The 14,096-nt window shown below is 42.7% G+C and overlaps 1 protein-coding gene across 7 annotated transcripts in view; it reads left to right on the top strand.

Annotated features, from left to right (window-relative positions):
• The window catches only part of dcaf6 (ddb1 and cul4 associated factor 6), a 137,477-nt gene that overhangs the window by 53,732 nt on the left and 69,649 nt on the right, over positions 1-14,096 (top strand). For 5 of the 7 annotated variants that reach the window (XR_013499907.1, XR_013499906.1, XM_078232633.1 and 2 more), the window contains exon 11: positions 6,739-6,918. The exons of the other annotated variants lie outside the window; for them this stretch is intronic. Coding sequence is in view for 3 of the 5 variants with exons in the window: in XM_078232633.1 (XP_078088759.1) it covers positions 6,739-6,918 (180 nt within the window). In the remaining 2 variants the exon portion in view is untranslated. The remainder of the gene's footprint in view (positions 1-6,738; positions 6,919-14,096) is intronic. 7 annotated transcript variants of the gene reach the window in all.

Below are 14,096 nucleotides of genomic sequence, written 5' to 3'. Positions count from 1 at the left end.
CTGAAAGCTATAGGCATGGGGTCATTTTAAAAAAGCAGCTATTTTGAAATTACTTGTTCGGACTGTTATGAATATTGAAATTCTGCATTGATAATCTATAGTGGTTTGCAAATAGTATTACAATAGATATGTGATTTATAAATTGGATACATTACTCCAGCATACCCAGTAAATGATGGAACAATTTATTTGTGACTTCATGCTTAATATCCAGTATATTTTCAAATGTATTCAAAGTCCAAAGATGTGCAGGTTAGGTGGATTGGCCATGCTAAATTGCCCCTTCGAGACCAAAGATGTGTAGGTTAGGTGGATTAGCCATAGTAAATGCGCACAGTTAAGGGGGTAGGGCAGAGGCAGGCCTTGGTTGGGGTGCTCTTTCAGAGAGTTGGTGCAGACTCGATGGGCCAAATGGCCTCTTTCTGCACAGTAGGCATTCCATGGTAGATACGACCAAAAAATTGCAAAGCAAATTTTGGAAAATTAATTGAAAATGCCAATTTTTCTTTGCTATAATCAACAGAAATAGAATGGGAAATTGAGAGTAATGCAATTGCTTTTCTGTATTTAAATTCAGTATTTTTCAACAGACTGAATTTTACAGAATATTTCTCCTCGTCCTTTCCTTCCTGTTGAAGCTAAAAGGCTTGTTGACAGATTTCTGGTGACTGTGATACAAATCATTTTTGGACAAACTAATAGTTGTATAAAACATGAATCTTTTCTATAATATACCAAGTCACATAGAGGATTTATTGGGTTCATGATATTAGTGTAATCATTTAAACATGCAAAAGATTTTTGTGAAGGTAGTTTCAAAAGGCTACTATTTGTAAAGCTAGATAAAGTGTCAGCCATTTTTAATGTCAACTGTTTTTCACCCTATGTTATGTATAAATTGAATAATTTTCATTGAAGAAAATCCTTGCATGTATTATTGTATGCTGTAATCCAGTTCACATATGTGCTTCTTTAGTATGGTACCCCATCCATTTGTTCAATGAGAATGCTGAAACATATTACTAAACTGAAAGCAACAACATTTTTACTTTTTTGTGAGTGCAAAATGGGAACCCTTGTGGGCTGAGCTATGTTGATTTTATTTTTGTTTCTTTAATTTAACTAAAATAACCTTTCTTTAAAGCTTCCTTATTCTTTGCTACCTTCTGTTAGTTTGGATTTCATTTCATTTGCTTTTGTTGAATAACAGACAGGCCATAGATCATCTTTTTCTCTGATTAAGATTATTGTTGGCATTGTCTATCTGAATTATATAAAGTATGTCATCTAAGTAGGTAGGCTCAATCATAACAATATGTGGTGTGTGCATGTTTGCTGTGTTTATCCTCGTGTTTCTTCTTTTGTACAGTGTATGATGGATGTTTTCTATTCCTAATGGTGTACTTCTCAATACATTGTGAGAAGAGGAAATAATGTAGGATGGCTGTCAATAACAGCCTCTGCGCATGGGGATGACCTAGTACCTCTTGTGCTGAATTAGTGAATGGCTCTACAACAAGTACAACAGGCATGACTGTGCAAAATGCCTGACTCCGTATGCTGTCTAATGCACCTACAGTCAATTGAGCACAGAAAGTTGGTTTTATATATATCCTCTTCAAATTTTCTGCAACAATATTTGTCGACAAATTAACTAGTATAAAAGACAGACTATCAGCATCTGCATAGTGTAGAACAGGCATGTCCAACTTTTATGCATGGACCTGGGGGCCACATTTCTTCAAGCAGCCAATAAGCAAATTTTGAAAAGATAATGTTTGGCACAACGACTAAAAAGAGAAACTAGCTGCTTGTTTTAATCCCATTTTCCAGCACCTAGTCCATAGTCTTGCAGGTTATAGCACTTCAGATGCAGATCCAGATACCTTTTTTAAGTGAGCTGAGCATTTTGTCCTTTTCCACCAACTTGGCCAGTGAAGTCAAGCTTCCTTTGGGTAAAAAGGTTTTTCCTTATGTCGCCTCTGATCCTTCTATCAATCATCTTAAATCTATAACCCTTGCTTACTTAACCTTCAGCTAGGGGAGTCAAGTCTTTCCTATCTACCCTGTCTAGGCCCTTTATAATTTTGTATATCTCATGGCAGACTGGTGCAGAAGGTGAAGTCGCATGGGATCAGAGGTGAGCTGGCAAGGTGGATACAGAACTGGCTCGGCCATAGAAGACAGAGGGTAGCAGTGGAAGGGTGTGTTTCTGAATGGAGGGCTGTGACAAGTGGTGTTCCTCAGGGATCAGTGCTGGAACCTTTGCTGTTCGTAATATATATAAATGATTTGGAAGAAAATTTAACTGGTTTGATTAGTAAGTTTGCGGATGACACAAAGGTTGGTGGATTTGCGGATAGCGATGAGGACCATCAGAGGATACAGCGGGATATAGAGTTGGAGACTTGGGCGGGGGGATGGCAGATGGAGTTTAATCTGGACAAATGTGGGGTAATGCATTTTGGAAGGTCTAATAAATATAGGAAATATACAGTAAATGGCAGAATCTTTAAGAGTATTGATAGGCAGAGGGATCTGGGTGTACAGGTACAAGGTCACTGAAAGTGGCAACGCAGGTGGAGAAGGTACTCAAGAAGGCATACAGCATGCTTGCCTTCATCGGCCGGGGCATTGAGTTTAAAAATTGGCAAGTCATGTTGCAGCTTTGTAGAACCTTAGTTAGGCCGCACTTGGAATATAGTGTTTAATTCTGGTCACCACACTCACAGAAGGATGTGGAGGCTTTGAAGAGTGTACAAAAAAGATTTACCAGGATGTTGCCTGGCATGGAGAACATTAGCTATGAGGAGAGTTTGGAGAAACTTGGTTTGTTCTCACTGGAACGGCAGAGGTTGAGGGGCGACCTGATAGAAGTCTACAAGATTACGAGGGGCATGGACAGAGTGGATAGTCAGAAGCTTTTTCCCAGGGTGGAAGAGTCAATTACTAGGGGGCATAGTTTTAATGTGTGAGGGGCAAGGTTTAAAGGAGATGTACGAGGCAAGTTTTTTTACACAGAGGGTGGTGGGTGCCTGGAACTCGCTGCCGGGGGAGGTAGTGGAAGCAGATACGATAGTTTTAAGGGGCGTCTGGACAAATACATGAATAGAGGGATATGGTCCCCGGAAGGGTAGGGGGTTTTAGTTCAGTCGGGCAGCATTGTCGGTGCTGAAGGGCTTGTTGGAGGGCCGAAGGGCTGTTCCTGTGCTGTAATTTTCTTTGTTCTTTGTTCAATTAAGTCAGCCCTCAGCTTCCTTTGTTCTAAGGAAAACAACCGTAGCCTATCCAATCTTTCCTTTTATAGCTGCAGTTTTCAAGCCCTGGTAACATTTTTGTAAAATTCCTCTGCACTGTCTCCTGAGCAATTATGTCCTTTCTGCAATGTGGCGACTAGAACTGCGCACACAATTCCAGTTGGCCGAAACAGCATTTTATACAGTTCTATTATTATCTCCCTGCTTTTGTATTCAATACCTTGCCCATTGAAGGAAAGCATTCCATATGCTTTCTTGACTATCTTGTCCACCTATCCTGACACTTTCAAACATAGAAACATAGAAGATAGGAACAGGAGGAGGCCATTTGGTCCTTCGAGCCTGCTCTGCCATTCATTACGATCATGGCTGATCGTCTAACTCAATAGCCTAACCCTGCTTTCTCCCCATAACCTGTGATCCCATTCGCCCCAAGTGCTATATCTAGCCGCCCCTTGAATACATTCAATGTTTTGGCATCAACTACTTCCTGTGATAATGAATTCCACAGGCTCACCATTCTTTGGATGAAGAAATGTCTCCTCACCTTCATCCTAAATGGTCTACCCTTAACTCTCAAACTGTGACCCCTGATTCTGGACTCCCCCACCATCGGGAATATCCTCACTGCATCTACTCTGCCTAGTCCTGTTAGACTTTTATAAGTCTCTATGAAATCCCTCCTCATTCGTCTGAACTCCAGCGAAAACAATCCTAACCTGCTCAATCTCTCCTCATACATCAGTCCCGCCATCCTCGGAATCATCTTCGTAAACCTTCGCTGCACTCCCTCAAGAGCAAGAACATCCTTCCTCAGAAAAGGAGACCTAAACTGCACACACTATTCTAGGTGTGGCCTCGCCAAAGCCCTGTATAATTGCAGCAACAGTAAGAAGTTTAACAACACCAGGTTAAAGTCCAACAGGTTTATTTGGTAGCAACCTCTGGCAATGAAGGCCAACATATCATTTGCCGCCTTAACTGCCTCCTGCATCTGCATGCTTACCTTCAGCGAATGGTGCACAAGGACACCCAGGTCCTGCTACACACACTCTCTTTCCCCCCCCCCCCCCCCCTCCCAATTTACAGCCATTTAGGTAGGAATCTACCTTCTTGCTTTTGCTTCCAAAGTGAATAACCTCACATTTATCCAAAGTATTCTGCATCTGTCATTGATTTGCCCACTCACCCAACCTGTTCAGATCATGCTGAAGGATCTCTGCATCCTCGTCACAATTCACCCTCCCACTCAACTTGGTATCATCTGCAAACTTTGAGATGTTACATTTTGTTCCCTCATTCAAATCATTAATATATATTGTGAATAGCTGGGGTCCCAGCACCGATCCCTGTGGCACCCCACTAGTTACTGCCTGCCAATTTGAAAAGGACCCATTAATTCTTACTCCTTGTTCCCTCTCTGCCAACCAGTTTTCTATCCATCTCAATATACTTCCTCCAATCCCTTGTGTTTTAATCTTGCATGATAATCTCTTATGCGAGGACTTTGTCAAACACTTTCTGAAAGACCTGGGAACATGCATTCCAAGGTCTCTCACTTCCTCAACCCCTACCAGTATCTTCCCATTTACTGAGTATCGCTTGCTTTGTTTGCCCTCCCCAAATGCATTATTTCACACTGTTCCAGATTGAATTCCATTTGTTGCTTCTCTGCCAACTCAACCAAACAATTGATATAATTCTGGAGTCATCAACTGTCTTCCTCTCTATCAACTGCAGGACCAATTTTTGCGTGTTGATATTAAATCCAACTTTGTTATGGTGACTATCTCCCAAATCTCCAAACTTCCTTTATCCTATGCCCAGCCCTTTGCAGATTGTTGCTGCTGGGTCAATTAAAATTTTAAAGACTGAACTCCAAAGATTTAAGTCAAGGTTGTGGAATAAGGCTGTTTAAGCGAAGCTGGAATACATATCAGCTATGTTCTATTGGAATGACAGAACAAGCTCAAGGAGCTGAATAGTCTACTCATTCCTATGACCCTTTTCTCCTTTGATGAGGATCCATATGATTCGTCAAAGCAGCTTTCCTGAGGAAAGGCTCTGAGATATGTCCATGCGAGATTTTTTAAAATATATATGCCGTTTGAGATGTCCTTTTTTGGCTCTGGGTGGGAGGTTAACAACAAAAATGACAGCTTGCATTTATACAGCATTTTTAATGTGGTGGAACATCCCAAGGCACTTCACTGGAGTTTTACCGAACAAATATTGACACTCAGCTACATAAGGATACTTGGATAGGCAACAAAGCTTTGTTTAAAGTGCTAGATGTTAAGGAATGTTTTAAAGACCACGAGGTTTAGGGATGAATTTCTGGCGTTTAGGGATGAGGCAACTGAAGGTATGGTCGCCAATAATAAAGAGATTAAAAATTGGTATTGCTTAAGAGGCCAGAATTGGAGGAGCAATGAAAATCTTGGAGGTTTTTAAGGCAGGAGATTACAGAGATAAGGCTATGGAGGATTTAAAAACGAAGCTGAACATTATTAAATGAATGTGTTACCAGTCCTGGAGCCAGTGTACGTCAGTGAGCACTGGTAAGATGTGTGAACAGCATCTAATGTGAGATAGGATACAGGTGACAGAGTTTTGGATGAGCTCAAGTTTACAGAAGGTAGGATGCTGATCAAGAGATCATTGGAATAGTTAAGCCTGGAGGTTACAAAGCTATCGATGTGAGTTTCGGGTGTAAATGAGCTGAAGCTGGGCAAGATCTGGCAATACAGAAGTAGGAACTAGCTGGTCTTGGTTATGGAGTGGATGTGGGATTGGAGACTCATCTCTGGGTCAGACAGCACACTATGCTTGTGAGCTGTCTGGTTCAGCCTCAGCCAGTGACCAGAGAGATGGAGTCAGTAACTAGGAAACAGAGCTCATGGCAGAGACCGAATAATGTACCTTTGGTCTTTACAATACTTGGTAGGAAGAAATTTCTGCTTATCCAATACTGGATATCAAACAAGTAACATCAAATAAAAAGGCAGATGTGAAATTAGAGAGTTGATGGTGTGGTAGTGCTGGTTGTTGTCAGAAGACATAGTGAGTGCCTTATGTTTTTAAATAGTTAAATTCAATATTGGTGAATGTAACCATGTTTGATTGAACTCTTCCTTGAGTACGATTCATTAACTTCATATCAGACACTCTCTAAAATCTGATTAGTGCATTGTCTGGCACGATACTTATTTATGTCTAGTTTATGTAAGGTCATGCTGTCCAATTTCCAGTTCTCAACAGTAAGCAAGTTGCAGTTTTCCTAGATCATACAGCATCACTTAGACTCAAGATTCAAATACGATTCACCTTTGAGGGAACACTGGTATTCTTTCTGATCTTTTGTCTTTTGATTATAAATGTTTAAATACCAATGATTTTTTTCCCCTTTTTTTTTGTTTGACTTTTGCTTGCATCTGACTTTCCTTTTGCTTCTGTCATTAACTGTTTCTGTCTGTGTCAGAATTAAGAGCTCAGTCCAGTCGACCATCTGGGGTAAGTTTAGTCAGTAAACGTCTACAGCAACTGAGACTTTTGAAGGCTGAACAACAGAAACAGCAAGATCTGGCAAAGAAGTCTTCATCACAGCCTGCCTCTGACCATTTCACCCATGAAGGCTCCTCACTACATCCTAATACTTCAGGTTGCTGTTTGCTTTAAAATCTATCCTAGAAACTAGATGATTTTTCCATTTAATTCATTATTTTGCTCCATGCATATAAGTTAATAAAGTTAGTTCTGTAGAATTGCCATTTAATGTGCTGAGCTTCTTAAATATTTAAGAAAAATTGGGCAAGCCCAGAAATTTCCATAGAAGTCATTGGGTGCACGAACATGTAACATTTTTAAACACTTAAAATGTGCATGTGTTATGTTTGCAAGTAAACTCAAATTTCTATATCTTTGAACATTGTGGTAAGGCAAAAATAATCCATACAGTCTAGCTCTAAGTAGAAAAGAATTTTTCTGTGATTTTTAAAAACATTTTGAACTGTTAGATATTGGTGTCTTCCTCCTCGTAACTATTGAGAATGAATTGAATCAGCATTTTGGAGTGGTGGCATATAGAAGGATGAAGTGTTTTTGGTGGGAGGTTATGGTTTTTCTGCTGGAATTGTCATTAATGGAGCATAATTTGGTGTAAATTGCAACATGAGGTATTTTACTGTGCAAAGATTCTAGCTTTATACAAACTATGTGGGTTCTTGTGCTTAGTCTACTCTCCTGTATTCATGCATAGTCTATAGCATGAATACAGTGATAAAGAAATTGAATGTTTGAATGCTGTAGTGAAATATTTTCACAAAAATTAGTCCACTGTGAAGAATTAAGGTGAATTGAAATGTATTAAGTTAGAGTTCCTTTGAATTCCTCTCTGGGATGATGGATGATTATGCTATTTTATGTGCAGAATTTAAACAGAGAGCTTTATTTTAAAGGCTATTTGGGAATGCTGCAAAGTGAACACTCAAACCAGTCCAGGGCTGATGACAGGAAGGTTCAGCTGTCTTTAGCGGCTGGCCCTCATTAACATGTCACTTGCCAACTCCCTCAGTGGCCACAAATTGCCAGGAAACAGCTGTCCTGCCATTAAAATTGAGTCAAAGGAGGTAAAGAGTCAAAGGAGGTAAAGGGTCAAAGGACAGTCATTGGCACAAGATACATGGAGGGAATTTCCAAGTTAGGTTGTCAGCCTGGAGCAGAGAACCCTCAAAGTGGATCCTGGAGAGGAGAACACTCATGCTACCCCTGACCCAAAAGGAAACTGGAAAAAAATTAAAATATATACCTGCCAGACATCTTATAACTCCTGTCTGCTGTTCCCAGTAGGATTTACCTCAATGGGAACTTGCCACCACTCTCTTGTTCAGACTTTAGATTAAAACAGCAGATCAGTATGGGAAAAAGAGAATCAAGTCCCCTGCTCCATTTTAACTCCCCTAGCCAGCCAGACAAACTAAAATTGACTCCACAGTGATATAGTTCTGGCACAAAATAATAATCTGTAATAGAAACCTGCACAAATGTGGCTGCACCACATCTACGAAGGCTGTCCAAGTTGCTGAGTTAATGTTCTTGCTCCATTGTAATTGCTTTAGTTGAGACAATTCTTTGGCTGCTGTTGAACATCCATCTGACCCCCTTGGGCCAATAGGCTTGTTTTGCTAAGTGAGTTAGTATGTGACTTACCAATAGCTACTGCACAAACTTGTGTTTTTTTAGTTTGCCCTGCAAGTGGATAGAAATAAGGAGCTTGCATTTCTATGATGCCTAATATTCCTTCAAACATCCCAAAATTCTTTACAAGCTATTAATTGTTTTTGAAGTATGGTCACAGTTGAAAGTAGGCAAGCACAGCAGCCTGTTTTGCACTGAAGTATTATCCGAGATTATGAACTTAAATCTCTGGAATATGGCTTGAACCCACGACCTTCTGATTCAGGTGAGACTACCACTGAAACAAGGATGTCATAAATAGTATACCTGCTTATCTGTTCTGCGTTGATGTTCCAAATTGAGAAGGGCATTGGACTATCCTTTTTCTGTGATTTAATGTAATTAAGAGGACAGTCAAAAGATGTGCGGGTTTGATTGATTGGCCATGCTAAATTGATCCTAGTGTCAGGGGGATTAGCAGGGTAAATATATGGGTTTATGGGAATAGGGCCTGGATGGATTTTGGTCGATGCAGACTTGAAGGGCCGAATGATCTCCTCCAGCACTGTAGGGATTTTATGATTCTGCCTTTTGTTCTAGCGAGTTAACTAAAATTTCAATGCAAGACTATTTCTGCATATAGGAAAATTTGCAATTAATTTTGAAATTATACTTGCTATGATTACTTAACCCCTCCTGAACTTTAGTATGTGATTTAAACTGATATGCAGTGCAGAATTGAAGTAAATGTAGCATTCTCTGAAGCTCTTTCTGCCTAATGGATGTTAAAATTCACATGGTACTTTTTAAAACAAGAAGTTCGGATGTTCTCTGGTTTTTCACCTGAATGCTGGCTAACGGGACCTTGCTGTGTACAAATTGGTTACTATGCTTGTCTATAAAACAAGTGATGCACTTCAAAATTAGCTCATCATTAAGTGCTTGGAAACATTCTGAAGATGTGAAAGCTGTTATATAAATACAAGTTCCTTCATTTATTTTGCATGGTTGAACATTTGATGTAAAATTTATCTGTGCCTTTAAATTTCACTAAAAATCTTGAAAGAACAATTAGCAAAATTTTGCAGTTGGGTAAATGCCTTGCAGTGTAAGCAATTAAAATTGCAATGAACTTTGAGTCCATAATGTTATTGGAAATTTAACTAGCTAGATTGATAAAGAGCTCAATAATTGAAATCAAAAGAATGATACTTAGTATATCTAAGTTGGGGTGTTGATAGGGATGCTACAATTGGCCTCCATTACCCTGGGCTGGAGATGAGCACTCAGCTGGGAGGCTGTAATTGGCTACATTGGAAAGGGGAAATCAACCAGAGGATGTCCTTGATATCCAATGAGGCTTTTTGGAAAATGTGTCGAATGGAATATTATCAGTTTGTGTTGCCCCTTACAAACGAATGGCCTAACATTTGCCATCCAAGCTCACATGTGAAGAATAGCTACCTGAGGATGGCACCAGAGAATGTTTGTGGCTCTTGGACCTATATGCATACATATGTTGGTGGCTTTTGGAGAATGTGGGCCAGGGAAAAAGAAAGGCATCAGATCACCATATTTCACTTCATTCTGCTTTGTTCTTCAGAAAACCTTTGGCTGTGGGTAGAGACCAGGGGCTGAATAAAACGAGGGGGGGTGGGGGCTGCAGACAGCTTTCTCCCACCCTCAGAAGTAAAGTCAGTGTGGAGCCAACCAACTCCACACCAGCTTACAATGACGTACTGTGGGTGGGTTCAAAAATGGACAATGGGAAGGAAGTCTTGCTCTCAGGAGCTGCCAGCTAATCGCGTCAGCTAGCAGCACCATCAGAACTGGCAGTGCTAGGGATTCCTTAGTGGCTGCTGTCGGCATGGACGGTGTATTTTCAAGGTCAATTAGCTTGGTAATGTTCCTAATTGACCCTTAATTATACTGGATACATGCCTGATATATTCACATAAAATACAGCCCTGGGAGTTTCTGTACATTTATAACTTTTAAAACAGGTACCTGCAAAATAAAATTTGCTGCTGATATCAGGTTGTGCAATTGGAGCATAAGAGGTAGCCAGCATTCAAAGCTAAGGAATAGTAGATTGATTTTGTGATCCATCTCTTGAAGTGGAGATGGTGCTACATGAGGTAATTGCAAGGACCGTTGTGCCATTTGCCATTTTAAAACAGCAACCCCTTGCATCACCATTGCAATGTGCCTGGAAAGAGGTGGAGATGAACTAGTTATCTGGGACGTTAGTTCAAACCTTGTTCAGGTGTCAGTCTCCATCCTATATAGGCCACTTCTGTTCCCAAGTTGGTCCTATTATCCAAGAATCTCAAGCCCTCCATCTTTCTAGATGTTTTGGTCTATTATAGAACATAGAAAAGCTACAGCACAAACAGGCCCTTTGGTCCACAAGTTGCGCCGAACATGTCCCTACCTACTAGCTTGCCTATAACCCTCTATCTTACTAACTTTCATGAACTTATCCAAAAGTCTCTTAAAAGACCCTATCGAATACGCCTCCACTACCGGCAGCCGATTCCACGCACCCACCACCCTCTGAGTGAAAAACTTACCCCTAACATCTCCTCTGTACCTACTCCCCAGCACCCTAAACCTGTGACCTCTTGTGGCGACCATTACAACCCTGGGTAAAAGCCTCTGAGAATCCACTCTATCAATACCTCTCAACATCTTATACACCTCTATCAGATCACCCCTCATCCTTCGCCTCTCCAAGGAGAAAAGACCTAACTCTCTCAACCTATCCTCATAAGGCATGCCGCCTAATCCAGGCAACATCCTTGTAAATCTCCTCTGCACCCTTTCTATGGCTTCCACACCCTCTCTGTAATGAGGCGACCAAAACTGGGCACAGTACTCCAGGTGGGGTCTGACCAGGGTCCTATACAGCTGCAGCATTATCTCCCGATTTCTAAACTCAATTCCTCTATTGATGAAGGCCAGTATTCCATACGCCTTCTTAACCACAGCCTCCACCTGCGACGCTGCCTTGAGCGTCCTATGAGTCCAGACCCCAAGATCCTTCTGATCTTCCAACTGCCAAGCATCTTACCCTTAATATTATATTCTTTCATCCTATTCGACCTGCCAAAATGAACCACCACACACTTATCTGGGTTGAAGTCCATCTGCCACTTCTCCGCCCAGTCGTGCATCTTATCTATGTCTTGTTGCAACTGCTGACATTCCTCTACACTATCCACAACCCCACCAACCTTTGTGTCATCAGCAAACTTGCCAACCCATCCTTCCACTTCCTCATCCAGGTCATTTATAAAAATCACAAAGAGCAAGGGTCCCAGAACAGATCCCTGGGGCACTCCACTGGTGACCAACCTCCATGCTGAAAAAGACCCATCTACAACCACTCTTTGCCTTCTGTGGGCAAGCCAGTTCTGAATCCACAAAGCAATGCCCCCTTGTATCCCATGCCCCTTCACTTTGTCAATGAGCCTTGCATGGGGCACCTTATCAAACGCATTATCTTTTTATTGCTATGTTAATAAGTGGCACCAGAAATAACTGAATCCTCCAGTTTAATTTGTCTGCTAATCATTATCAGGGTATTTCAAGACTGTGGGGCTTTAAAATACCAGTTTGAACCACCAATATAATCCCATATTAAACTGGCATTCTTTCGGTAATTTATCTTCTTGATTTCCCCCATCCCTGCACAACTATTTTTTCACAGTAAGAGTTTTAACAACACCAGGTTAAAGTCCAACAGGTTTATTTGGTAGCAAATACCATTAGCTTTCGGAAAATTGATGCATTATCAATCGAGCCGAGACTAGTTGTGAGCAAGACAAATAGGCTTTTCTTGGTAAGAACTTGGAGCCATCCCTGTCGGTGATCTGGTCTGAACTGAGAGCAAGGGGGGAGGAGCCACCGCCTTTATACCCAGACCAGGGGGAGGAGACTTGGGCGGAACCGACAGGGATGTGCCACATATACAGGTAACAGATAGCAGATAAGTGGTTTACCACATTCACCCCCTGTTTGAAAAAGAGAGTCCATCGGGGGTGAGGCGGAGTGAACAATATGTACAATATTTACAGATTGAGTCTATCCGGAGGCCTGCCCTTCCGCTGCGATCTCCGTAGTACCGGTTCCGACGTGGTTTCAGGTCGCGGTGTCATTGCGGGCGCCGGAACGTAGCTGTCATTGGTGTTTTCATCCGCCCCTCGGGTGCGTGGTGCCGTCTCCTGGGGCTCAGGTGAACTGTACACGGGGGCGAGAGGAGTGCATAGTGATTCTGACATGGTAGGGACAAAGTCGGGGGTTGGGGGCTACAGGGGTCCCTGAGTCACCTGCGGGCGCTAGGTCACGGATAGATACTGTGTCCTCCCGCCCGTCGGGGTACTGCACGTAGGCATACTGGGGGTTGTCGTGGAGGAGTTGTACTCTCTCGACCAGGGGGTCAGACTTGCGGGTCCTGGCATGCTTCCGAAGCAGGACAGGGCCCGGGTATGCCAGCCACGATGGTAGTGAAGTCCCGGAGGAAGACTTCCTGGGGAACACGAACATCCGTTCGTGGGGGGTGGCATTGGTTGCTGTGCAAAGGAGGGACCTAATGGAGTGTAGTGCCTCCGGTAGGACCTCTTGCTAGCGGGTGACTGGAAGGTCTTTAGACCGTAGTGCTAGTAAAACGGTCTTCCAGACAGTGGCGTTCTCTCTTCACCTGTCCGTTACCCCGGGGGTTGTAACTGGTGGTCCTACTTGAGGCTATGCCTTTGGAGAGCAGGTACTGTCGCAGTTCCTCACCCATGAAGGAGGATCCCCGGTCGCTATGGATATAGCTGGGGTAACCAAACAGAGTGAAGAGGCTGCGCAGGGCCCTAATAACTGTGGCCGAGGACATATCTGGGCAGGGAATTGCAAAGGGGAAACGTGAGTACTCGTCAATGACATTGAGGAAGTATATGTTGCGATCAGATGAGGGGAGGGGACCTTTGAAGTCGATGCTGAGGCATTCAAAGGGGCGGGTGGCTTTTATGAGATGTGCCCTGTCTGGCCGGTAGAAGTGCGGCTTGCATTCCGCGCAGACCTGGCAGTTCCGAGTTACGGATCTGACATCCTCGACTGAGTAGGGCAGGTTTCGGGCTCTAATAAAGTGGAAAAACCTGGTGACCCCCGGGTGCCAGAGGGCGTTGTGGAGAGCCTGTAACCGGTCCACCTGTGCACTGGCGCATGTTCCACGGGACAACGCGTCAGGTGGCTCATTGAGCTTCCCGGGCCAATACAAGATATCGTAATTGTAGGTGGAGAGTTTGATCCTCCACCGTAATTTCTTGTCGTTCTTAACTTTGCCCCGCTGCGTTGAACATGAAGGCAACGGATCGTTGGTCTGTGAGTAAGGTGAACCGTTTACCAGCTAAATAGTGGCGCCAGTGCCATACAGCTTCCACTATGGCTTGGACTTCCTTTTCGACAGAGGAGTGTCGAGTTTCGGGGCCCTGGAGGAGTCGTGAAAAAAAGGCCACGGGTCTGCCCGCCTGGTTAAGGGTGGCGGCTAGGGCGAAATCAGACTGGTATTTGCTACCAAATAAACCTGTTGGACTTTAACCTGCTGTTGTTAAAATTCTTACTGTGTTCACCCCAGTCCAACGCCGGCATCTCCACATCACAACTATTTATTCCACA

This window comes from Mustelus asterias, chromosome 17, assembly GCF_964213995.1.
Source record: "Mustelus asterias chromosome 17, sMusAst1.hap1.1, whole genome shotgun sequence".
NCBI classification, from domain to species: Eukaryota; Metazoa; Chordata; class Chondrichthyes; order Carcharhiniformes; family Triakidae; genus Mustelus; species Mustelus asterias.
Note: the sequence above shows the minus strand (reverse complement) of the source record. Positions and strands in the feature narration are given on the sequence as shown.